Here is a 26275-nt window from a genome sequence, read left to right on the forward strand (position 1 = left end):
GAGTGAATTTCCATTCGCATGAATTGTTTGCAAGCAGCATAACTTGCCTTTGGTAGGGTTCTTAGTGGCCGAAAGTCCATGTGTTTTCAGGCACATAAAAGCAAGTGCTTTCATTGGGGCATGACAAGAAAGGAGATGGGGCTGGATCCTCAGCTGCTGTAGCTCATTGTACCTCTAGTGCTGCAATCAGTAGAGCTATGTCCGTTCACATGAGCTGAGGATCTGGCTCTATTGTCCACAGTTCCCTTTTTTTGCTGAGGTTTGTGTTCAAACAAACTTCTGCATGTTGCTTTCTCTCTACCTAGACTTTCGTATTGGGCCCCTCACCATGGTATCAGAATCCCCCCCCCCTCCCCATTTTCCAGATTGGAACATCTAACATTTCTGGTCTTGCTCCTAAGAGGCAGTAAAGCAGGTTGCACTAGGAAAAAGTCACAAGGGTCCAAAAACTAGAGCGAATTGTAATGTTTGTAGCCTGGGATACATCCCTCCCCCTCCCACAAAGTGCCGTATGGAGCAGCACCGAGTTGAACCAAGCAGTTAAGAAAGGGAGAAAAAAAATTCCCAATCCGATAGCCTGATACTTATGGGGGCTCTTACAAGCTCATGGCAGGCTCTTACAAGCAGTCAGTATGTATAGCCAGCCGCCTGGGGAGTGCAGGTGCGAAAGGAGACTCCACCGATGTGCAGGGGAGCAGTGGGTTTGCGTGAATCCTTGGCTGGTGCCCGAGAATTGTCTATTTGTTGCCTGGAGTCTGTTGGTCAGTGCCAGGGCGCTGTGGGTCTGCCTGGGGTTGGCATGGGCGAGGGAGCCGGGGTCCACCAGGCAGTGCCCAGGAGCTGTAGGCTGGTGGGTGCCAGGGAGCGGGTGGGCAGCTGGAGGTCGCCCGGGCAGCAGAGCTGGCACGATCAGTTCAGCAGCTGGATCCTTCTTGCCACCCTGGGGAAATGGGCTGCGGTGGGCACTGCCCCTTGCTGAGAGCTGCCGCTGGGACGCCGGGAGGGACTACACCCGCTGCATCGCTCCCTGCCCTGCCTGTCCCGGGACAGGCCAGCCCAGCAGACCCTTTAGCCCGGGCTCAAACCCCCTTCTTTGCCCACACACAGCCACTCCCCGGCTGCAGCCGCAGGAGGAGGGGGAGCGCGCTCGGCTGGAGCCGGGCTGGCGAGAGACAGCGGCGCTGCCAGCCCGTGCGCAGCAGGGCGAGCGGAGGAGGAGAGGGAGGAGGGAGGCAGGGCGAGCGGAGGAGGAGGAGGCGGCGGCGGGGAGCTGGCCCTGGCAGCCAGAAGAGAGGCAGGAGCCGGGCAGCTGCCGCTGTGATTGGCACACCCCGCTCCGGCATAGGCGGAGGCGAGCAGCCGGGGACGCAGGAGCCCCGCTGCGCCCCTCCATCCCCTTGGCAGCCCGGCAGCGGCGGGAGCGGGGAGCTGCTGGGCTCCGAGGCGCGGGGAAGGATGCCGGGGAAGAAGCCCGGGGGCTCCGCGGGCGGCGGCGGCGAGCTGCAGGGGGACGAGGCGCAGCGGAATAAGAAGCGGAAAAAGAAGGTTTCCTGCTTCTCCAACATCAAGATCTTCCTGGTGTCCGAGTGCGCCCTGATGCTGGCGCAGGGCACCGTGGGCGCCTACCTGGTGAGTGTGTGCCCCGGCCCCGGGGCATATCTAGGGACAGCAGGCTCCGCTCTCCCTCCCCCAAGCAATCGGCTCTCAGCAAGTGCTGCAGAGGGGATGGGGAGTCCCAGCCATCGGGGAGGGGGCCGGGAGGGATTGGCGCCCCAGATTGCAGAGGGAAAGGGCCGGGAGCGCCCCTGGGGTTGGGCTTTCGATCCTCAGGTAGCCTGATTCGGTATCGCCGAGCCTGGCCGGGGTGACCCATCTCCGCTAAATCTACTCCTGCCTCCGCTTCCTGCTCTGTCTTTAGTAGTGCCGGAGCTGTGTGCTCCCCGCTTCACTTCGTGTCTTTCGGTTCGCTGATCTTTCCCCGTCAGTAAATGAAAGACAGACAGACACACACGCGTAATTGATAGAACATTTTCTGTACGTCCTACTTGACAATCCGCAATTGTTTGATGCAACAGACAAGCTCGATGCAGTAAAGTGTGTGGCCCAGATCTGTGCCCCAGGCTGTATGGGTAGCGGTTTTTTCTCTCTCTCTCTCTCTCTCCCCCCCCCCCCCTCGTCCCCTCTCCTCGAGGGCCATCTTCCACCGCTGTGGTGGCTAAAGTTACAGTACCTGATGAACAGCTGCAAGTTGTTGTACTTTCTCCTACTAATGCTTAAAGGTGAATTTCCTATCGGCCCCTGCTGCTGCTGTGAATGTGTCTGGTGATTGCAGAAAAAGAGAAGGGGAAGTGGAAGGGGGTTTCCGTTAACCCACAGCAACGTGGCTTGCAAACCCCAATGGGAGCAATCGTGTTTAAGCTGTGAAACGCTTGACTGTTGTAAATGACTCAGCACAGCAGAGGGGTTACCCTTCTTCTGTGTCTCTTGTTCGCGTGCATGTCTAACTCTAGGGAGACTAGAGGGCTGGTTTCAAAACCCGAGCGCATTTAATGGGCGTACAGAATAGATTGGTAGGGTTGCTGGGTTTCCAGCTGGCCGGTAACTGAGATCAAATGTCACAGTGCCCGAGTTCTGTTGAATAGATACGAAGTAGATAGAATAGGGCATTTATTCCATCTCCCCCGTGTTACTAGTATTCCTTGTGCTAGTCAAGTGATACACTGGTAAGTACAACAATACCACAAATCTTCACTGTTAGGTAAAAGTGCTGTAGATTGTCTATCACAGAAGCTACATAATGAGGTCTGTTATAATGGGAAGGTGCAAAACTCATTGTGTCTGGTATCAAAGGCAGAGGTAAGAGTAAAAGAGCGAGAAAATGATGTACATCAAACTGAGTTTGCTTTCTGGGTGAACAATTTAGGGATACCTCTGTATAAACATGCACGCTCTTATATATGTGTTGGGACAGCCTCTGGAACTGAAAAGGAGTCATCTTTCAGTGTGTGTAAATATGAGTGGGATTTTTTCAAAACAGCCTATGTGATTTAGGAGCATAGATCCAATTGAAGGCCCATGGCACTTGCGTTTCTAAATAGGTTCTTGAAAATCTCTCTCATCCCACATAGTATGCTAGACAGTATGTAACTTAAAGTGAACTGTAACTATCATAAGCACCATTAATATACCCTATCATATTAAATAAACATTTGCAGTTGTTTCCATATAGTGATACATGTAGCTTTATATATGTATAATAAAATGCACCACATTTTAAATTCAGCAATGAAATCATATTATATGAGCTTCTATGGATATTTAATTTTTTAAGTGACAGATTGTGCCATGCTTTCCTCACATTGAGTAATATCTTACTCCATGGGTAGGTACCCCAATTTCAGTGGGAGCTACCTGTCAGTGTGAATGAGTGAGGCACAACCTGATGCTAAACTAATAAACCAAGGAATAAAATACCACTTAGATGGTCTCCCTTTCAGTGGCACCAGTAGAGGTAATTTATATGAATTTTTACTATCTTGGGGGTTTATGCACATCCATCACCGCAGTATCTGAACGTTGACCATGTAAAATCAGTAGCAACAGTGAAGCTCCAGATGGAATTCAGGGAGACTCTGGCACCTCTGCCTTTTGGGGGTATAAATTCTACATAGGCCTTGCTAAACTTTACCCTCCTCCATCTCTTTTAACAGCATGATATAGTCAGACTTTATCTTGTTCAGCAGGATATCCTGCATTAACACCTAGCCAGATCTATAAACAGCACTAGACAACTAGCCAATGAAAAATACCACAGCGTGAACCAAGGCCAGTGGTTAGAGCTGCTGTTTTCCTGTATCACTTATTATTCAGCCTCAACAAACGCCAGACAGTCTTTAGTACAACTAACAGATGCAAATGTGGAATTTCATTTGAAGAGCAATATATAAATGGCTGCATCTGCACTAGCATTTCCCCACCTGCGCTAGCACCTGTGGAGCTGAACTTGTCCCTGAGCAGGGGTGGGAAATGTTTTGTAAAATACTGATGTCAAGGTCCTTATTCAGACCAGGTGTCCCAAATCCTATTCTCAGTAACAGTGGTGAAAATCAGGAGTGACTACATTGAAATCAATGGAAGTACTACAGAATTGCATGGAGGTGACTGGGAGCAGAATTTAACCCATTGGAACTACTCATATGAGTAAGGACTATTTGCATGAGCATGCATGGATTGCAAGACTGAGCCCAGGGTGACAACTCTGGCTGAGAAGGAAGCCAGTGAGAACAGAGAAGGAAAAGCAAATAGAGAAATGCTATGTGGTATAATTACAATATGTAATACTGCTGGGCAGTTGAATAAACTCCTTATTTTGCCTTATTAGAAATAACCAAATAATGCATTCATGGTTCCATTTTGCTTGACAAGATAACTTTCCTCAGTTATTTGTAACTCCTGGAGGTGGGGGGGGGGTTACCTTTTTATGGGGGAGTGACAGACTGGCTTGCTCAGAATTCATTTCTGCTGTGCCATGCACACAGTGAGGATGATTGGAAAACTTAACTTCAGAATCTGCACGTATGTAAGAAGTTTTTTATTTCCCTATGAAACCAGTAACCACTAGCAAATTCCATAGTGTCAAAGCAAAGCACACTTGCTTGCTTGTTAGGCCTGACTGAATAACTCACTCCTGGCTGTGCTTTGCTTTGACACTATGGAATTTGCTAGTGGTCTCTGGTTTCTTAGGGAAATAAAAAACTTCTTGCATACGTGCAGATTCTGCATATGTATTATCTAATCTTATTTATATACCCACACAAGCATGTGCTGTGTATGTACATGCTCTCTATACGTCCTGTAGCTGCTGTGTTCTTGGGTCAGGGCTCTCTTGCTTTTATGTGTCTGTAAAGCACCATGAATGGCTATGATACTATATTAATAATCTATATAGCTCAATCCTCCTGCTCAGGTCAGTGGCAAAATACCCCAGGGCTCCAATAGTAGATGTATATGTTTAATCAGCCTGTCTCTTTGAGATTATATGTGAAATCTTATAGAAAGTTTGATGATCATTACCTTCCAGAGCATTTGTCAGTTACACTGCACTTGTCTGCTGTAATTTACATATGTGAAATGACTGTGTGTGAAATGACCTATCCTCCTTATGAGCCTGTTTTGCATCGCGTATGCAAATGATAACCTACCCTGTGTGCTTAATTTCTGAGGCTGGTGCATGCTCCCTGTTGTTTGCATGTTTGCTGAAAAATTTGTTTGGCTTAGTCGAATTGCCCTGTGTCCTTTTTGAAAATAGAATTTATCAGTAATTGTAGTGACAGCGGGGAAAGCACAGCTCATCAACTGCAGGCTTTCCTGCTGCAGAAGGCTGCCAACAAGTTGCTCAAGATTTTAAGCAGCAACTTGAAAAGCTGGTTTTTTTTTTCTTCTTCTGCAGCATAGGCCCACAGGTGAAAACCGAGATTTACTATCTTTACTTGTGTGTATGACGAATAAAGTGCCAATAGCACAAGCAATGAAAGGCCGGAGCCAAGATCTTTCAAACGAATGCAGCAGTATGATCAGTCATGCTGGCCATGCCCAGTGACAGTGATTTAAATGAGGCTGATCCAGATACCTTGGCAACAGTTATTTCCCTGAACTCTTACTTTCATTATATTTTGGAATAGTTTAAGTGGAGATAATGCAGCAAGTGCACCTGACCATTGATCACCAAGCTGTTTTATCGCCCTGCCACTCAAATCTCTGCTTAACTGGTGGTGAATTCATTGCTTTAGCGTAAGAGAAGAGATCTGTTTGACAGCCACAGTCTGTGGAGCAGGAGCACAATTTAATTTTCTCTCCTCTGCCTTTAGCCTCAGATAGCTCCAGTGCAAACTGACCTAGTTGCGAGGACATAACATCTGCTGAAGTCAAGGGCCGTTTAGATAAGGGGCATGCATATGGGAAATACGTTTGAAAAATACTATGCTTTTGTGCACCTGTTTTTACAGGGATCTACTGAGATGTCTGTTTGCTATAAACAGCTTTGAATGCAGCTATTCGTGTGTTTTGTCAAGTGATGGAGGAGGATTGGTTAGGGGAAAGGATGCAAAGGAAAAATAACGGTTGGAACCTGTTAGTATGTTGGAGCTCACATGGAAATGAATGCAAAACTGTTTGTTTTTTAGTTTCCTGAAAGAAAACTTTAGAGGACTGTACTCCAATCCCTCTGCAGAGCTTTACTGTGCAATAACTATTAGTTGGAGCTGGCAACAGGCCCCCTTAATATATGTGCAAAACGGAGTGTGCTTTAGGTCTGTATGAGATTGGAATGTGCTTGCATTTGGTATCTGAGGCAATACTCAGCCTGTTCTCATTTTTTTTTTTATCCAGAATTATGTTACAAAGCTTTTTAAATGCCAAATTCAAGAAGAAATAATCCTCCAAATGATTCCAGCGGCGGTAAACACAATCAAAAAGCCCCTCAACCAGACTCTGCTCTTAGCTACATGAGTATAGTTCTTAGTGACCAGTATAACTCAGCTGGTTCTGACATCGTTTGCTTGCTTCAGTTTAAAACAAACAAACAAACAACACAGACACCGAAGAGTAGCAAACATGGTACTAATTACGCAGTTATTTTACTATATGTCACTAACAAATGAAAAAGATGTTCCAGTGCTGCAGTCATGCTCCAATGGAACCCAAAGGTAAAACTCCCATGGGAGGAGGATATGAATCCAGGCCTTCATTAGACATTTCTTAGAAATATTTTGAGTATACTAGCAGTATTTCAGTAGCACCTCGAAGCCCCGGCTGAGGCCCCATGGTGCTTGGTGCAGTACAGTCAGATAGTAAGAGGCATTCCCTGCCCCCAAAGGGCTTGCAATGTAACTAGACAAGACAACTAAAAAGGATGGGAGGAGGGAACTATTATCCCAATTTTTCAGATGAGAAACTGAGGCACAGAAGCTTGATCCTACACTCATTGAACTCAGTGGCAAAGCTTCCCTTGAGTTAAATACTGCAGGACCAGGGCCCAACTGATTAATCCAAGGTCAGACTGTGACAGCGCAAGCAACTGGACCTAGAGCTCCAGTCCATGGCTTAACCGCAAGGCAAGCTTTCTCCTGCTAGTTTATCACATAATTTTGATTCAAGTAATGATTTTCCTATAGTGAGAATTTGCATTAAAACCTCTTTCTTAGCAGTGCTGAGGAACTAGCTGTAAAGTTAATATGTTCGCCACTTGGGCATTTTTGAAAATAACGTAAAGTGAAAAGAAATGTTTTGGTTGGGATGGAACTTGCCTTGAATTGTCTGGTTGTCGCTTACGGTTCATTTTTCTGTAATTTTCATCTTTGCTGGCTGTGTTATTTCTGGAAAGCTGTCTCTGGTGCTCCTTTCCCATTAGAGAATATTGTCCATTTTGCAGCTGAAAGTCATTCTGGCACTGAACAAAACCTGCTGGTTTGATAACATTTCTACTTACTGTGCGAGGGTCCTTCTGATGTTTCTTATTTTGGGGCCAGAGAGGGTCTGTGACTGCAAAATGGGGATCAACCCATCCAGATCAAGATGCTGAACGTCTTCAAATTCCTGGGGATGTTTAGATCAGGAGTTTGGGTTTGACCCATTGTAAAGCTTTTGCATTGCAAACCACTGCAAATCATTTGCAACATTCTGATCCAGATCTGGGTTTGGATTTTAAACACTCCTAAAGTTTGGGGGAGATCGTATTTGGGATTTTGGTTTGGGACCTTCTTTTACTTGCTGCTAATAGCTAAGTATTTATATGGGTAGCATTATAAAGATGAAGAATGCTACAGTACATGTCTGTTCTTTGTCTTTTGCAGAATGCATGTTTTGATTATGGTTTTTGATTAAATGTGTAAAGGATTAAATGTCTGATCCTATAGCAGGCGTTTGGGCTGATTAGTTTCATGAATTAATTTTTTTTTAAGTAGAGAAATGCTTAACAATAGCTTCTGCTGCTGTTTTCCTTAGGGGCACAAGAAGTACTTTTTGATCTCTGGAAGAATGATCAGCTGCTTAAAAGTACTAAGATCCATCACAAGACCAAAGTCCTCTACTGCTTTCCTTGTCTTTGGCCAGCCTGAGCTTCCAAAATATCTCTGCCTCACATATGCATGGCAATGGCCAATCATATCTGTGGGTATTTTAATGGCCTGAAGTATTATAAACATAATTAGTGGTTGAAGAGGCCTTGAATAGGACAGCAGAATGAATTGGATCCAAGAGTCTCGTTCTGACCTTGCTTGTGCAGTTTAATGCAATTTAAGTGAGAAGAGTTGCATTGCAGGGGTCTCTCGTGTTAAGTCTGTAAACAGAGTTTAGCCTTGTTAGCCCCTTCTGCGTTAATGGCAGTAGTGCTGGAACAGTTTTTATACTGGGGATGCTGCTGATGGAAACTATGTATTTGGTGGTGGTTATTACTACTTCAAGCCAGGGGGTGCGGTAGTACCCCTAGTTCTAGCACCACTGAACGGTGGGCCACCTGGGCTGCAGTGTCCCTCTGCTCTGTTAGGGAAAAAAAGAAGTGATCTTCCCTTTCCATGCAAATTGGTCACTTGGTGACAAATATCCTTTTTGGGGGGGATTTTCTCTTCTCTCAATTTCATGTTTCAAAGGTTCAAGAGGAATCAAAGGTTCAAGAGGAACTCCATTGCTTTGGTGGAGTTGTTCTGTATGTACAGTATGAAAGAAGAATTGTTCTCTTATTTATGTATTTACCCTGCTTCCAAACCATCCTTCCATACTAGCAAACATAAGCGTATTCCACACACAATTTAAATAGTACTTAATGGGGCAGATTCTTAGCAAATGTGAACTGGTGTAGCTCCATTGACTTCAAACAAATTCAGGTTAACACTAGATGAGGATCTGGCCAGGTACTTCAATGGATAGCCATACGATAGTATGAAATCGATACGTACTACATGACAGTACTTTGCATTCTACCTCTCCGCCAAACACGCCTTTGATTGAAGAAGTGAAGAACGACTATTTGTTGTCTAGGTGGACCAACAAAATTGTGAAGTACTGAGGTGTTTTAGACTTACAAGGTTTCATAACAACTCAGTGGCAGACTGAGAAATAGAACCCAGGAGACCTGGTTTGACATCACCCTACTATAGCCATCAGCCATTCTTCCTCTTCATACTGATTATTTGTATTACAGTATTGATCTCTCTTGGGTTTTATACTGCTGCCCATCATGATATCTGAGTGCCTTCTATGTAAAATCAATAGCAACAGAAAATTGCCTAGTGGAATTCATGGAGTCTTTGGCACTTCTCTCCACCAGTAGAAGTGCCTGGAAGTCCCAACTAAAATCCCATAGGAAGAGAAAATCCCTGTCCCAAAGACCTTACAATCTAAATAGACAAGAGAGACAGAGGAGGGGAGAAGAGTGCAATAATACTTCCTGTTTTAGGGATGAGAAACATGACTTTCCCAGTGTCACACAGTAAGTGTGTGGCAGACGTGGGAACTGAATTCAGATTTCCCGAGTCCAGTAGCCAACAATTTTTTTTTTGTTTCCAAGCCGCACTTGAAACCCTAGCATGTTGGTGGAGCTATATATATATATAATAATTAAACTGTTTGGGGGTAGGGACTATCTTTTAGCTTGGTTTGTGGAGCATCTGGCACAATGGGGCTCTTAGGCTCTCTCACTTCAAATAATCAAGGATTCGAAATGACTGCTTATAGCATTAAAGGGGAAACTCAGTAACTAAAGAGACAAGAGTTGTTTGGGTATGTATTGTTTTTCTTCCCTGCTGCTTAGGAAGCAGAAAAGCAAAATGTGTTTTCCCTGATGATGTCCCTTTCCATTTGGCAATCACAGATCTGATTTCCCTGCATTTCTAATTGACCTTGAAATTAACACATCTTTATTTTTTGTTTTCTGCATCTACCTCCTGGATGTCAGCACCACTGTAAGAACAGCATGGTATTTTTGTTTGTTTGGTTGGCTTTTTTTCTGTCATCTCTACATTATGGACACTGCTATAGAAAGCTATGCCTCTATGCCCACAGTGCAGATGCAGATTAGCATTTTTTCTGTCACGGTAGGAACGCCACCTCTCTGAGCAGCAGTAACTAGGTTGATGGAAGCATTTTTCTGTCGACCTAGCTGGGTCTACACAGAGGATTGGGTTGGCACGGCGATGGCACTCGAGGGCATGATTTTTTTTTTTACTCAGCACAATAGTTCTATCAACCTAAGTTTTAAGTGTAGACCAGGCCTTAGCTACCAGCTATGGGAGCATAGAACTTTGTATTTGTTTAGGTCCTACATAATGATTTATTTTCTCCACAATCCTCCCCTTGACAATAGAATTTTTGAGATTTTTTTTAAAAAGAATGATTTAAATGTCATTGGAAAGCCCTTACATCATAAAAACAATCTAAATTCTTCACTTATGTTACTAATAGCACCTGAGCTTACTGGAAGTGGAAAAATTTAAAACCGCCAGTTTACTGTCACTCTATGGTGTTTATTAAAAAGTTCAGTCACTTTATGAAAGTGCTTGAATAACTCTTCTTCTTTCGAGGTCCTTATACTACACCAATCACTGTACTGTATGAAGTAATTAAGTCAGTTTCACTTTCAGGTGGTTGGTGTGTCAATGTTTGTTACTGATACCATAGGGCAGTGTTTCCCAAACTTGGGAGGCTGCTTGTGTAAGGAAAGCCCCTGGCCGGTTTGTTTACCTGCCGTGGTTCGCTGCTCCAGGCCAATGGGAGCTGCTGGAAGTGATGCAGGCCGAGGGACGTACTGGCCGCCGCTTCCAGCAGCTCCCATTGGCCTGGAGCAGCGAACCACGGCCAGTGGGAGCTGCGATCGGCCGGACCTGCGGATGCGGCAGGTAAACAAACCGACCCAGCCCGCCAGGGGCTTTCCCTACACAAGCGGCGTCCCAAGTTTGGGAAACACTGTCATAGGGAATGGGAGGGATTTTTGTAAAAACAAACAGACCAGGCTGTTTTTATCAAAATTTGGGGGGGAAATTGTAGAAATACTTTAGTTGGCATTTAAAATAAACTTGGGCCAAAATAAAATTGACACCCACTCTGTATATATGGAGCATGTTACTTTGAAGATTATATATAGTTATTTGTAATGCCTGGCAGCTCCAGTTTTGGATCAGGATCCTATTGTACTAAGCACAGTACAAATACAGAACAAAAATACATTTTAAAGTAATGTCCAATAGGTTGAATTTTGTGCCTAAAGTACTTGATGTGTTTTCCCTTTTAATTCTAGATTTGGCATATAATTGTCACATATCATTAGGCTTGGGAGGATTAGATTTTTATTAGTAAATGTCAGTAAACATTGATTTCACCGTACTCACACAAACTGATAAACATCGATAATCGACATTTCAGATAGGCAAAACAATGCTGTTTGAGAACTTCTTAGTTTGATTTCAGCCTTTCTCACGATATTTCCTCTGTATATTTTGGCTTGCGATGTTGACAGTTTTGTGTTTGGTTATAAAGTTTTAACTTTTTGAATCGCAACGTCTGTCATTAAATTGTCTGATTCCCTGTATGTCTGACCCCCGCCTATAATTTCCCACAAATGTGGAAAAATTATACAAATATCAATATCAGTTGAAATTAAAAAAAAAGTGCCACGCCTAGATACAAGCACGAGTGGTGATTTGTTCTATTTTAATTATCTGTGAGTGAATACTTGAAATAACAAATGTTATACTACAGTAGTGGTGGCCTGTGAGACAGTTTGTTTACATTGGCACAGCTGCCTACAGCTCCCAGTGCCCGCAGTTCGCTGTTGCTGACCAATGAGAGCTGCGGGAAGTGGCGGCCAGCACGTCTCAGTGGCCCGCACCACTTCCTGTAGCTCCCATTGGCCAGGACCAGCAAACCGCGGCCACTGGGAGCTGTGGGCGGCCGTGCCTGCAGATGGTCAATGTAAACAAACTGTCTCATGGCCCGCCAGCCAATTACCCTGACGGGCCACGTGCGGGCCACGGGCTGCAGATTGCCCACCACTGTACTACAATATTTGATCAAAAGATGGGTGTTTGGTTTTTAACTTTCACAGTTCTGTTTTTCTATGTTTCTAGGGTTGCCAGGTGTCCAGTTTTCAGTGCCACCCCAGAACCTGCATCCCGAGCCAGAGCTCTCACCCCTCCCTGCACCCCAAGCCCCTGCCCCAGCCCGGTGAAAATGAGTGAGGTGAGGGAGAGCGAGTGACGGAGGGAGGGGGGATGGAGTGAGTGGGGGGGTCGGGGCTCAGGGAAAAGGTGGGGCAAGGGTGTTCAGTTTTCCTGCGATTAGAAAGTTGGCAATCCTATTTATTTCACATCCTAAGCTATCTCTTTTTGGAAACCTGAATCTATTCTCCCTTCTCCCACCCCCTCACTGGCATCTAAAGTATGGGTGACTCACTTCACATGGGGTTATTCAGTTTCTTCACTGTCTCTGAAACCATGTGGCACAGTCACTTGGCACCTAGGTTCAACAGTGGCCTGGTGTCAAGTGCGCTCTGAAACAGATGAATTTGTATGTGAATTCACATAAGCAGAAATGGAAATATTTTCCCCCTTGAATGCATTTGGAGTCTACATTAGATTTGGTGAGGCTCAAACACTCTCAGATGCCTATGAGCCCCTAAATGCTGGGTGGGCAGAAAATGCTTCATACGATGCCTAGATTCATTGTGACAAGCTGATGGATACACATTTCTGTGTTAAAGATCAGGACAGGGCCCTAAATTTCATGTAGCTGCAGATTTGCTTTATTACTTCCATTCTGTGAGGGAACAATGGAATGAGAAAATACTGTACCACACAGGTTTACAGCCCATCGTGTTAAACAATGAATGTGTTTTTCATTGAGCTGCAACAGGAAAAGTGCTGCAAATGCCTTTTTGAAAGGGAGGATGTGAATTAGCTGCTACTTCTACCCACTCTGGCCTCTCACCCAGAGAATATAAATTGGCATGGCATTAACAGAGGACTAGTGTATTGCTGAGTGTCATTATTACAGAGGAGTTAGGGCCGAATTGTGCAGTCTTGACTCAGACAGAAGTCCTGAAGACTGTGGCAACTTTGGCCTCAGTACAGCACCAGGAAGAATTCTCTCAGCTGCTTAAGTTCAGAGTATGGTATATTTGGGTGAACAGGGCAAAATGCAAAAGGAATGTCACGCTCTGCATTTTTCCTTTCTTTTAAAGAGATACTATGCGATTAGCAGGCAATAATGTCAGCTTACTTTGTATTTCTTGTATCTGTTCGCAAATATTGTGTCATCTTATTTTGAGGGTTTTTTCATCTGCTCCTTTTTCTTATAAGGCCAGCCATTGTGCATGATGCTACAGCATCAGAGTGCGCTCTGCCCAAAGCTCATGGAATCCCTACAGTAACAAACCAGCTTTCACAAGGAAAGCTGTGCGAATAACTGATACTTTTTTAAGTGGCCTTTACATTTTAAAAAATAAAATTGAAATATAATTTGAAACAAAAATTGTTTGGAATCCAAAATTAGAAAGGATTTTATTCAGATCTCGTTTATTTGCTTTGATCAAAGCAGGGGTCGGCAACATTTGGCACGCGGCTCGCCAGGGTAAGCACCCTGGCGGGCCGGGCCAGTTTATTTACCTGCTGACGCGGCAGGTTCGGCCGATCGCGGCCCCCACTGGCCGCGGTTCGCCGTCCCGGGCCAATGGGGGCGGCGAGAAGCCACGGCCAGCACATCGCTCGCCCGCGCCGCTTCTCGCCGCCCCCATTGGCCCGGGACGGCGAACCGCGGCCAGTGGGGGCCGCGATCGGCCAAACCTGCCGCGTCAGCAGGTAAATAAACTGGCCCGGCCCGCCAGGGTGCTTACCCTGGCGAGCCGCGTGCCAAACGTTGCCGACCCCTGGATCAAAGCAATTCGGCAAACCTGACGAGCTTTCAAAATGCGTTAGTCAACCTGAATCTGCATTTTTTTCAGTGAAAAGTTTTTTTTCCCCCCAAAAAATCTTTGCCTAGCACTATTCCGGAGCATTTCTACAATAACAAATGTGTCTGTGCAGCCTAGTGATTGAGACCCTATAATAACAAACCAAATTGTTCAGCCCAGCATTCATGAGCAACTCTACAATAACAAACCTGTGTGCAGCCAAACTATCATGAGACCCTATATTAAAAAAAATAAACAAAAATCGCTGCAAACTGTTCAGCCTTGCATCCACAAGCAATGCTACAATAAGAAACGTGTGTGTGTGTGTGTGATCTAGCCCTTACCAGCAACATTACAATAACAAACCCATTTGTGTGTGCATTCACATATGTAATGGGGAGTATTCAGAATGCAAAGATTCATAGAATCCTAGAAGATTAGGGTTGGAAGAGACCACAGGAGGTCATCTAGTCCAACCCCCTGCTCAAAGCAGGACCAACACCAACATCAGTTTCAAGGTTCCAAAGAGGAGTTATAAAAGGTGAGTAACAGAAAACAATTTGGAAAATTATGAAAAACACCTTGATGTACTTTTAATATTCATTGAACTTTTCCAGTCACTTTTGTGCCATATTCATGGTTTTCTTTAAGTGTGAAGATATAGTTACTTTTCACTTTGACATTTGTATGGTGCATCATTTATTTTAAGATACCAGATTGAAAAAAGATCAGTAGATAATTGGGAGGTAAGGGGGACAAATACAATGTATAACAGATGGAAGATTCTTGGTCTCTAAAGATGTGAGCTGGGATTTAAGTTTTCAGTCCTATTGCCTGGTTCTCAACTTCTGAGTCAGCTGCGGGTAGAATTGATTGTCACAGCTCGCTTAGCAAAGTCTATCTCAAAGTCACTCTCTCAAAACTTTACATTTTCTAAACTGTATCCATCCTCTTGGCAAAGTGTGCACCCATCATAAGGCTAACCTGACCAGTGTTTAGATTGGAGACCTCCAAGGATAAGACAGGAAGTGGTGTGAGTGATTTGATAGTAATCCTGATCCTACTAAAACAATATTGCATAAATTCCCCCAGTCCAGTATGGGGTATGCTCTTCTGAGAAAGGTGCTATCTTTTTGACCTGAAACTGAAGACTTAGCCATTTGCAGTCACTAAAGATCCTTTTGCACTTTTTGCACAAGTATTGGGTATTAACTCCAGTGTCCTGGCCAAATTTCCATTTGGGAAACAATATTCTCCATCCCTGAATTCCTCCTGCAGTTTCAACTGCACACAGTGGTCTCTATATCCTGACCAAAACTGTTGCGTAGAACTAGTATTGCTGTTTGATGCTTCCAGGTTCCACCCAAGTGAGAGGTGCATTTCAGTGGTGGGCGAAACCATTCATGTGGATGTAACTTAAATGTAAAGTGATCTCGAATCATTTTGTGTGCATATAAAACAGGGATCGGCAACCTTTGGTCTGCAAGCGAAAGCCGCTGGCGGGCCCGGACAGTTTGTTTACCTGCAGCGTCTGTAGGTTTGGCTGATCGCATGTCCTACTGGCTGCGGTTCGCTGTGCCAAGCCAGTGGGGGCTGCAGGAAGTGGCGCGGGCTGAGGGATGTGCTGGCTGCCCCTTCCCGCAGCCCCCATTGGCCTGGGCCGGCGAACTGCACCCAGTGGGAGCTGCGATCGGCTGAAACTGCAGACGCTGCAGGTAAACAAACCATTGTGGCCCGCAAGCGGCTTTCCCTGGCGGGCCGCGGGCCGAAGGTTGCCGATCCCTGATATAAAACTTGAGATTCATTGGCGTGAGCAGCACTATATAAATGAAAGATACTATATACATAAAGTGCATAGAAGGAATACATGCTCTTATAAAGTCTTCAGCAGTATAGATTCTTCATGTGGCATTTAGAAGGACAACATTTATTTGGGCTTCTAGTGCCAGCAGAGAGAAGCCTGTGTTTTTTGTTTTTGTGCCTTGTTGGACAGACAGTACTAAGGGCAACTTAATTACAATGAGGCCTTTCAGCCTCTTCATGGGAGACGTGCTCTGTGTTTCCTGCAGCATATTGCTGGTTATAATGCAAGCCCTTATGTCTGAAGTTAGTGCAGCTGAGTGCTGGTAGCTTTAGTAGAAGGGAAGCCTTGTCTTAAAGGGGGAGTCAAACATATCTTTGGTCGCTGTTCCCTAAGGGCAGTAGCATTAGCTGTAGCGATATCAGCCAGTTCAGAAGATACTGTAGTTCACAAAATAGATCCTGGACACTGGCTTAATCCTGACAAGCATGGAGCACCCTCTTCAGCAATGCGTCTTCAGGGAATCTGCTGGTGGTTTTGGTTCCTCCAGCTCTGGGGTTGGAGGGCAATGATCCCGTCCTATGCTCCACTTCTGTCCTCAAAGTGTTGTTGTATCGAATGCCCTATTGCTAGTTTGAGCATTGGAATCTCAGTGCTAGCTTAGTTTTTCTCTTTTCTGTTTGAAGTCCTTTGCTGGGAGACTAGATTTAGAGACCTCCCTAAAGTGGGGAACCAGCCATTCTGGACAGTTTGCCCATGGTTACTCTAAACCCTTCCTATAAGGGATTGGGAGTCGAGTCCACCACTACAATGTGCTTGAAAGCAAGAGCTGAGCCAATGAAATGTGCTGTAACCTCGCCTGTACAGCCAGGCAAACTCATCCACAGCAAACGGCTTATTTGCCTGGTGGATGTTCATGCGTCCCTCTACAAACAGATCAGTTTCCATAAACCTGTTTGGTGGGAGTTACTGCTGGCTGCTTTAGGATAGCACACTTCAGCCTCTGGGGCGCTTGCATGCTGTTTTGCTGAGTGTGTGTGGCCTTGGCTATTCGATTGCAATTTGAAACTTGAGCTGGTTTGTTGGGATAAAATCTTTAGCGTTCTGGAGCCCTATCGCAGAACTCTGGTATGTTTTCTTCCATGAGTGACTTTGTTGCCAAGGGCCTGCTGCAGGGTGTCATTCTATACACCTAGGAGCATTGTGTTGGTGGGAGCCAGGGCTATCTCACTGCTAGGGAGGAGAGCATTTCAAATTTCTAGTCTTTGTCTTGTGGAATTACTTTAATTTTATGATTTCGGCTCTGAGAGCTGAGGCAGTATTGATTTTTTTTTTTTTTGGAGCAATCAACTTAGTTCTAACCTGGCTAAGCCTCTGCCAGTATTTTTATGTTGCCATCTATCATTTAAATAGATCTCTAGTCTCTTACAGTAATGGTACCTGATAGCTCCTGGGAAGCCGTGGACACGATCTCTAGGAAGACTTATGCTTGCGTCATGTTTTTAAAACTTAGATTGTTAGCTCTTTGGGGGTGTGGCCCATCTCTGTGTTTATGTTTGTACAGCGCCTAGCACAATAGAGCCTTGATCCATGACTGGGGCTACCACAGTGTAAATGTGTGTCATGTTTGTCTGTTTCTTTCAGTAGGAATTTATCTCCAAAACAGAATCCAGGGGCAAGATAATGTCTGATAGGTAGATGTGTGTATAGTGTTCACTCTGTTGGTTGGGATGGAGTGGAGGGGTCTGTGGATCAGCTGCATCTGGGCTTCCCCTTTCCTCACCCCCAGTCTTCAGACTTTGGACCATATGTGCTCTCTTCAGATCTGGGGATTTGAGCATGGGGAGAGGTTGAAAGGGAGGCAGGAGGGTGGTGGTTAACTTCCCAATGGGGCCCACTCTGTGCTTGGGGAATCCCTTTACAATGGTGCTATGGCAGGTAGGGGAAATCTTGGTAATGTGGCTCCATTGGAACTGCATTTCCAGGAACGTAGAGGAAGCCACAGTGGGTCTGGGGACGTCTAGCTTCTTTGTGGTTAGTCCTGTGTGTATACCCACAGATCTCTGGGGATTTCAGCAGGCAGGAGGCAAACCTTACTCCTGATGGAAGGATTTCAGGAAACTACTGGAGGGGAGTCTCCTGGAAGTTTACTCTCTCTCCGGTAGGAGGCAGTGTTGGCCTCTCTTTGTGACGCATCGTGAATCTCATAACATTTTGGTGTTTTTTATTTTAAGCCCCAGCTCCTGGACTCCTGTGACTACATGAGAATCTGAGCTTTTTTTTAAAGTAAATTTCTCTCCCTCGTGGTGGTGGAGAAAAGCTTGAAAATAAGAATTGAGTGGCCCCTAAAGACTCGGACACCAGAAAGCAAATAAAAATCCCCAATTTTTAAAAATATTTTTTAAACCGCATGGTTGTAAAGCCATGTGACTTTTGAGCACTTTGCATTGGCAAGTGGAGGCATGCTCTCACCCGTGTTTTCATAGAATCGTAGGACTGTAAGGGACCTCTAGAGGTCATCTAGTCCAGTCCTGTGCACTCATGGCAGGATTCATCTGCTCCTGCTGTCTGTTCCCCAGTTACATCATCAAAGCATCACCATCATGAAGGATCCAGGTGTATAATGAGCACTTGGAGCCAATGGGAAATGCTGGTCTTCATGTATTTATTCCTACTTACCAAAAACACTGGGAATTATATAATATAAAAATATAGAAAATAGCACACATTGGAGGTGGAGTTTGTGTGTTTGGCACAGGGATGGGAGTTGGGGGTTGTATTCCCAGCTCTGCCATAGGTTTCCTATGCACCTATGGCAAGCTATTTCCCACTCTGTGCCTCGGTTTCCCCATCTGTAAAAATGACTGTTTCCTGGGAGTGTTGAGCTGGGAGGCTGAATTAACGTTTGCAAGCCCTTTAGGATCCTTGAACAGGTGTCGATCGAGATGGGCAAAGGATTGCTATTAGCTGAAGAAAATAGGCTCTGAACAGAGGACCAAATTCTCTCCTGTTGTAAATGGGCACCGCTTCAATGTCACTGATGTAATTTTGCTTCTTTACACCAGGGGAGAATTTGGCCAAGGATGCTATCCAGTTTTTCATGGCGTGTCGTCATTGTGATGTTGCAAAGTGTGCTTCTGAATAAATCTAAACAAAACTCCAAGGTACTGGAAATGTAAGTTGAAAACTAAATGACCTCTGCTTTCTCCTTTTTTCAGTGGCTTGTAGTGTATAGATTCAGACATTTTTTCGATTTGGTTCCCAGCGTCCTGATTACACTTGGAACTCTTTGTATCCAAACGACATCACAAAAAATTACATTCATGTAACATATCCAGGACAGTGTCATCACATGTTTCCATAACCTTCCCCCGATCCCTACCCCTCCCACCCCCCCACACAACTGAGAGAGATTAAATGATGGGGAAACAGTAACTTGTTTGCTTTAAGCCGGTACTCACTATGCAGAAAATGTTGATAGTGACGTTTTGGCAGTGACTGCTCAACATTCCTGCTGCACTTGGTAGTGTTTTAAACCCGGAGTCTCACTCTGCATTGTGCTCTCTGGAGCTGTCACATCCAAACGGTCTCCCTTCATGAGTCAAGCCTTCAGTTTCCATGCCCAGAGAAATCCGCTTTCATTGGCATTCGAGCAGATGCGACACCTGGCAGTCATGGAAGCAGGCACCCTTGTATATCTCATGGTACCCGTGGTTAAGGAACAAAGAACGGGTGCCTGGTCTAGTGGTTAAGGTACTGGCCTGGGATCTGAGATCTGAGTTCAATTTCTGGCTCTGTTTCAAGCTTCCTGTGTGACCTTGAGTGAGTCACTTAATCTCTCTTTGCCTCGGTTCCCCATATGTAAACAGGGATAATAGAATGGGTGTTGAGAAGATAAATATATTAGTGTGTGAGGTTCTCACAACCACCAACTAATATCTGACGCTGTAAAATCTTCACTGGTGCAGGTTTGGGATGATCACACTATTTTATATGGACCAAACCCTGGCATGTGCTCCACACAATTACAAACCGTGTCTCATGGCACTTAGTCAGGTTTTTTGCATTTCTGTAATATGGTCAATATTGTGATTTGTCACTCTACTTCCAAAAGGGAAAAAAAAGCATATTAGTTGTGATGGAACAGAGGTGCTGTGAGTGTAGGCACAGGGCCCTGTCCAAAGGAAGGATCTACAGTTTAGTGATACCTACAAATGCAGTGTAAAGCCACTTTTATATATTAGTTTGAAATGTAGTCTGTGGCTGGAAGAGTTGATGGGGTGTTGATCATGACTACAGGCATAGAGTGCATAGATAGAGAGGGGTCCTAACTGCCATGCCTGAATTAGCGCCATTGTCTGGGCACCAGTGGAAATCTCAGCACAGCTCTAGGATAGAAAACTAACCTCAGTTAAAACGTTTAGACTCTCTGGGCTGTCCCATGGGAGGTGGGGGGGGGGGAGGGATGGGGAGCTTCCCTAACCTTGAAGAAAGGAATCTCTGGGGGCTGTAGAATTGGTATAGCCAGCCCTATGGTGCCTGCTCCTGCCACACAGCCCAGTGTTGGGGGGAGGAGAGGTGGGAAGGAGGTGTCATGCCAAGGATGTGGGAGGCTGTGGTTGCTGTTTCAGCTAGTACTCAGCTGTCCCCATGATTGGAGGAGGAAAACTACCTGTGTGACTTTCACCCCAGGTGCACTGTGCAGAAAGCAGGTCGGCCTGAGGATCTAGCTCTTTGCTTTTCAAATCTTTCATAAGCTGTGATCATTGGGGGCTGCCTTACTCAGTCAGTGGCAGAGTGGTAGCTTTTACAAAGAGATCTAGGGTTAGGTTTTCAAAAGCACCGAAGTCCTATTTTCAACAGTGACTTCATTCTAAGTGCTTAAGTCACTTTCGAAAATGGGACTTTGGAGCCTAAGTCACTGAAGTGCTTTTGAAAAATGTAACCCTACTTAAAATCAAGAGCACCTGACTTATCGGATTCTAGCAGCTTTAAGACCTAAACATAAGGATGGTGGCAATTAAATTGTATCAGGGCTACCCCTCTGACTAGGCGGAACCTATGTGTTCTAGGAAGGAGAACTAGCTCCACAGGGTCCTTTGTTTAAAAGGAAGAGTGAAGAACTGAGGATGCAGATCAATAGAAAGGGACTGAAGGAGTGACAAGAGCTAGTAGGGGGGATGGAGCTGAGAGGAAAGGCTTAAAGGCAAGAGGGACATGGAGAAGACAAGGGAAGTCAAGGGGGACGGGGTATAGAATGGAGCAAAGAGTCTCCTATCATGCATCAAAGCTATTTGGTTTTCCCTGCTCTGCAGGAGAGACTGACATCTAGCAGATGCCCATCTTCCTGCTTTCTCTGTGTTGGTTTAGGGGATGAGTCATTCATTCTGTTGTCACATCAACTCCCCAACAACACCCAGTGTGATCCCTCTAGTCCAGGGGTCGGAAACCTTTCAGAAGTGGTGTGCCGAGTCTTCATTTATTCACTCTAAGTTAAGGTTTCGCGTGCCAGTCATACATTTTAACGATTTTAGAAGATCTCTTTCTATAAGTCTATAATATATAACTAAACTATCGTTGTATGTAAAGTAAATAAGGTTTTAAAAATGTTTAAGAAGCATCATTTAAAATTAAATTAAAATGCAGAGCCCCCTGGTCCAGTGGCCAGGACCCGGGCAGTGTGAGTGCCACTGAAAATCAGCTCATGTACCGCCTTTGGCACACGTGCCATAGGTTGCCTACCCCGATGTAGTCTGTGAGTCTCTTGATTACCGTCCACATAACATCACTATCAGTTTCCAGGCTCAGGGTATGCATGCCCCTCTTTACTGAGATATTTGTGGCTCTGCTTTGCCGAGCTTAATGCACAGCATGCAGCTGTGTCCCTTCACATTCCCTTGCTCAGAGAGTATCTCGGACTGGAATTTGTGCAGCTCTGTAGAACATAACCTTGGGGATGGCTGGCTCCTGTTATACAGCCTGGGTACTCCAGCTGCATGTGCTGCAGCTATTGCCCTCAGATACCGCGTGGCCTGTGTTATCTGTCCCCGATATGAGGAGCAGGAGAAACTGAGCGGTCCGAAGGCAGTACAAGGAGAAAAGAGCAAAGCTAGGGCTTGCATTGGCAGCAGGAGCCAGCTGGGTACTGAGTCAGTCTCTGATCGGGTTTGTTTTATTTAACTGTGCATAGAAAGCTTTATTTTTTTTTCCCCTTCACCTGCCAAGACTTGAGTTCTGAGCACTGTGGGGGAGCAAAATACCTGCCACTGAGATGTCATCAGTGGTTGCAGCAGAAACACAAGAGCCTTGAATTCGGATCTTGGCAGGTAAGTAGAGGAGAAAAGAATTTAACTCCCTTAAATATATTTAACTTTCAAGGGCCCTAGAGCTGCACCATGGCGGGTGTTCTTAGCTCTCATGGGGCACTCAGCACATGGCACAAACTGCCCCCCTAAGAGGGCACATGCAGCCTGCTGGGGCAAAATTCAACCCTCTGTGTACAGCCCCTGAGCAGCAGCCTTTATGTACTGGCTTTCTGAGAGGGCTGCTTGCTGCAGTATGTGAGCCCTCTTAAAACCGTACAGAGCTGAGATTGCACTCTTTGGTGATGGAGGTGGCTATCAGTGTCTCTGTTTAATGGGAGAAACTGAGGCACGGTGAGCCTCTGACAAAGCTGGGCCTTGAACTCCTATCCCTTGTTACCAGTGCTTTTACCACAAGACTCCTTTTCTTCCCCCGATGTTGAACAATTATTTAAACGGCCTCATGGCTACTCATGGCCGTTTGCAGCTACATAAAGAGGCTCCCAGTCTTAGTGAGAGATGGCAGAAAGAGGGCAAGGGAAAAATGAGGTTCATTCGATATGAAGTCACTAGGCTATTTGCTGTGTCATTGCCCACCTCAAGTATTTAAAAATCATGAGCCAGGGCCCTCAAAGTTCTGAGTGGCTCAAAAATCACAAGAACGTTACTCAAAGGCTGTTCTTTTGATTTCTCTTCGCGGAGAAGAGTCACGTTTTCAAGCTTTTCCCCAGACCTCCAGTGCTACAAACTCACTTTGGAAGGAGGCTGAGAATCTCGGGTAATAACCTGATTCCAGATGCTGAGGCTTTAAGAAAAACGCCAGAGAACATGAGGCTTACAATAGAGTCACAAGGGTCAGCAACGCCACTTGGCTGTCTTGTTAGGTCCATTTTAAAAAAGGCTTCTCTCTTTCCCTCGCTCCCCTAGTTGGCTTAAATATTTCGGGAACAGGACTGAACATCAGCGATATTGTCAGACCCTGTGCAGCAGAGGAGATAGGTCCTGCTCCCCATGTTGTCTGTTTTCCCCTCTTAGTACGTAGCCCTTGTATAATCACTACTGTCCTCCAAACACGAGGCCTGAACTCGGCTTCCTTCGAAACCTTTATTAATGCTGCTTGAGAACGGCCGGCGTGTGTCACTTCTGTCCTGGTTCCCTGCTCCTGCCTGGGAGCTGGGAAAGCTCCCATGACCAGCTCTGTTGGCCTCGTTCACCTTTGCCTGCAGTGTGGGTGTAACTGTGACTCAGCCTGTAGCCCTGGATTTGTCTCTCGACCATAAATTAGGCTAACGATGTTAAAGCCTCTGCGTGGCATGTTTCCCTGCAAGGCTCTGGTTGTGGCTTCTTCTGTGGTAATTATTTCTTGTTGTGTCATAACTCCTCCTTTGCAAGCGTAAAATCAAGCAGATTGTGGGTGGAAAGACTTCCCATTGCTGTAGGGAAGACACATCATGTAGATGGGGAATTCTGCCTCTCTAGTGATCAAATACACGGAAGGAGGGGAGGGGCAGGGCTTTGTTTGGTGCAAAGGTATCTTCACCCCCCCCCCCCCCCCGGGCAAGGCTCTTCTGTCACCCTACTAGAGTCCTGAGGTTCACCTTCCACTCACCCCTTTTTTATAGCCCTAATTTTTTAGGCCTGACATCACAACCATTGTTCTTCCCACTAAAGAGGATGGGATGGTTTCATTTCAAAGCTTGCCAGCCACCCAGAAGGAATGTCGTTGCTAATGAGGTGGGTATGCTGTTCCCTGCTGCCATGAAAGGTGAGAGCCCAGGATTTGGAATTTCACCTGGGTGAACTATATTGTAGTGCAGAGTGCTACCCTATTGCATGACTCTTATTGTCCGTTTCACGTCTGGGTCATGTGGCTAAGACCTACTTTTCATCTTGTCTGAACTGACTTGTAAATCAACGCCTTCGTTCAAATTAAAGACGTCCTCATTCTACTCCACGCAATTGCACACTGAGCACAAGGGAAATCGGAAAGTCCATATTAGGGCCAATAGGAACTTCTCATCAGGGACTGCTGCAAAGGTCAGTCCCCGATGTCTTAGCCACCCCAGTATAAACAGTCTGCACAGGACTCCATTAGTGCATTTCAATCAGGTATTAAGCACTGCACTTTACTAGTGCTATCGAGGTGAATGTGCCACTTACATCCAGCCAAATGAACATGAAATGTTTAACAATAACCAAGAATTGAAATGGCCTTTGGCTTCACCATATTTGTATTATTAAAGACCAGTAAGTCTCACAGACCACGATAGTGGATTTACCACGTAGATTCGTTTTTCCAGGCCAGAAAATCAACTGGGTTCACATCCCAAATGTGAGGGTACTGAAAGAGTGATGATGGGCAGTGTTACCCCAGGCGCCGAGGGGCGATCCCAGTCAGGATTTATACCTGTTTATTTCTGAAAATTAAAAAAAATCCTTTTTGCTAGTGAAGTTCGGTGCACTCTAGTGGTTAAAACGGGAGACTGAGTCAGGACTACATACTGGGTTCTAGTCCCAGCTCTGGCCCTCTGTGGTCAGTACGTTCATGTTGTGAGGTTGCTTATAATGAAGCTGACTAGCTGTGATCCTCTGGTCAGTTGTCCTTGTAGCTGAAATGGCCAAGAGTTTCTCTGCTGCGGAGTCAAAAATGACCAATGAAACCTTGTGAAAGGGCCATTCCGGTACCGGTAGATTCTGGTAATGGTGCCTGATCTGCTAGGAGATGATATCCCTTTGGGATTTGCCATGACGATGATTAAGATTCACTGAACCTCTATGGATCTGTAATGGAGGCTCTAGGAACCTGTTCTCTTTTGTTTCTCCTTTGGGGATAGAGTTACCAGGCAATTATTTCACACCCTGTAGCACCGCAGACATGTCTCTTCAAGGCCAGTCCCTTACCACGTCGCTGAGAAAATGTATTTTACATTAAAAAAGAAGCCTTTAAAGAAATGCCCTCCAGGCATAAAGCCGATGTGTTTTCTATATATAACCCTCTGTTATTAATACAATGAACTTCTCTTCAGACTCGCGGGGAGGGAGGAGGGAATATGACTTGATCACGGGAGATATGAACGATATGATACAGGCGAGTCTCATCTTACGCGCATTTAACATGTGCGAATTCAGCTTTGTGGGGTCGGCAAAAACAAAACAAAAAAAGAGAGAAAAATAACAATTTAAATACTGTACCTGTAGTGCGGGCGATTCCGCCCACCATTACACTCAATGTAATTTTGACTATACGCGATTTTCGCTTTACGCGCTGACAGCGGAACGTAACCCCAGCGTAAGATGAGACTCGCCTGTACTCATTTTCAGTGCATTGTAGGTCTGACTCCATCATAGCGCCCCTAGCCCGCGTTTCATTTTGCAGTGATAAAGCAATGCAAGACTGTACAGCAGGTTTATGTGACATGCGTTCCCACGGAACATTAGTATCAAATAAACCCACTATAGAAGCAATGTCACGTTGGCTCAAAGATGCCAAGATATATAGATCTGGGCAGAGTGGAATGATAACCAGCATGTTTGATTGAAAACTTGCATAACAAAAGCCCCACTGGTGTTCGTGATGGGAGTAAAAGAAATGTTGCTTTAGCTTTGACTTTTTAAGGTGATTATTGATTTTTGTCTCAGTAATTTGTCACTGTTTATTATATGAGATCTTTTCCCCTCTGGTTCTAAACATTGAGGAATATTTTATGGAGCTGGTGAACCAGACTTGAGCAGCACAGATCCTTGTGAATGCTGAAGTCCCTTGGAATCAAGTAAGGAGTAAATCCCTTCTGTTATAAAAAGTACATAATTGGGCTTTCCTGGCTAAGTTAACCGAGGGAGTAAACCGCAGTTACTCTTACATGGATGTAAGCTTGCACATGATGGATCTAGAGTTTTTTGACTTTTAATTATGGGTATAGCATCTTAGATGTTTCGTTCATAAATGAGTAGGAAGACAAATGAGCAGATTCTGATCTTGTTTACACTGGTATAATGGAGAGCAGAATCTGGCCTAAAGGTATACTTTCAGGGTACCAAGTGCCACATGTCTTTACTGAGGCCCATTGAACCCATGAGCACTAAGTCCCTTGCAGGATCAAATCCTTCGAGATACAGGACAATATTAAAGGTTGGGCACAAGTATGAGCAGGTGGAAGTAGAATGGAGATGACTGATGGAAGGTGAATGGAATGGGTCATGTCAGTATTTCCCAAACTTGGGACGCCGCTTGTGTAG

At 45.2% G+C, this 26275-nt stretch overlaps 1 protein-coding gene across 1 annotated transcript in view; it reads left to right on the forward strand.

Moving 5' to 3' along the window:
- The first annotated feature begins 1455 nt into the window (after positions 1–1455).
- The window catches only part of SLCO3A1 (solute carrier organic anion transporter family member 3A1), a 208540-nt gene continuing 183720 nt past the window's right edge, over positions 1456–26275 (forward strand). The window contains exon 1 of the mRNA XM_065412462.1: positions 1456–1629. Within this exon, the coding sequence (XP_065268534.1) occupies positions 1456–1629 (174 nt within the window). The remainder of the gene's footprint in view (positions 1630–26275) is intronic.

Source organism: Emys orbicularis, chromosome 10 (genome assembly GCF_028017835.1).
Source record: "Emys orbicularis isolate rEmyOrb1 chromosome 10, rEmyOrb1.hap1, whole genome shotgun sequence".
Taxonomy (NCBI): domain Eukaryota; kingdom Metazoa; phylum Chordata; order Testudines; family Emydidae; genus Emys; species Emys orbicularis.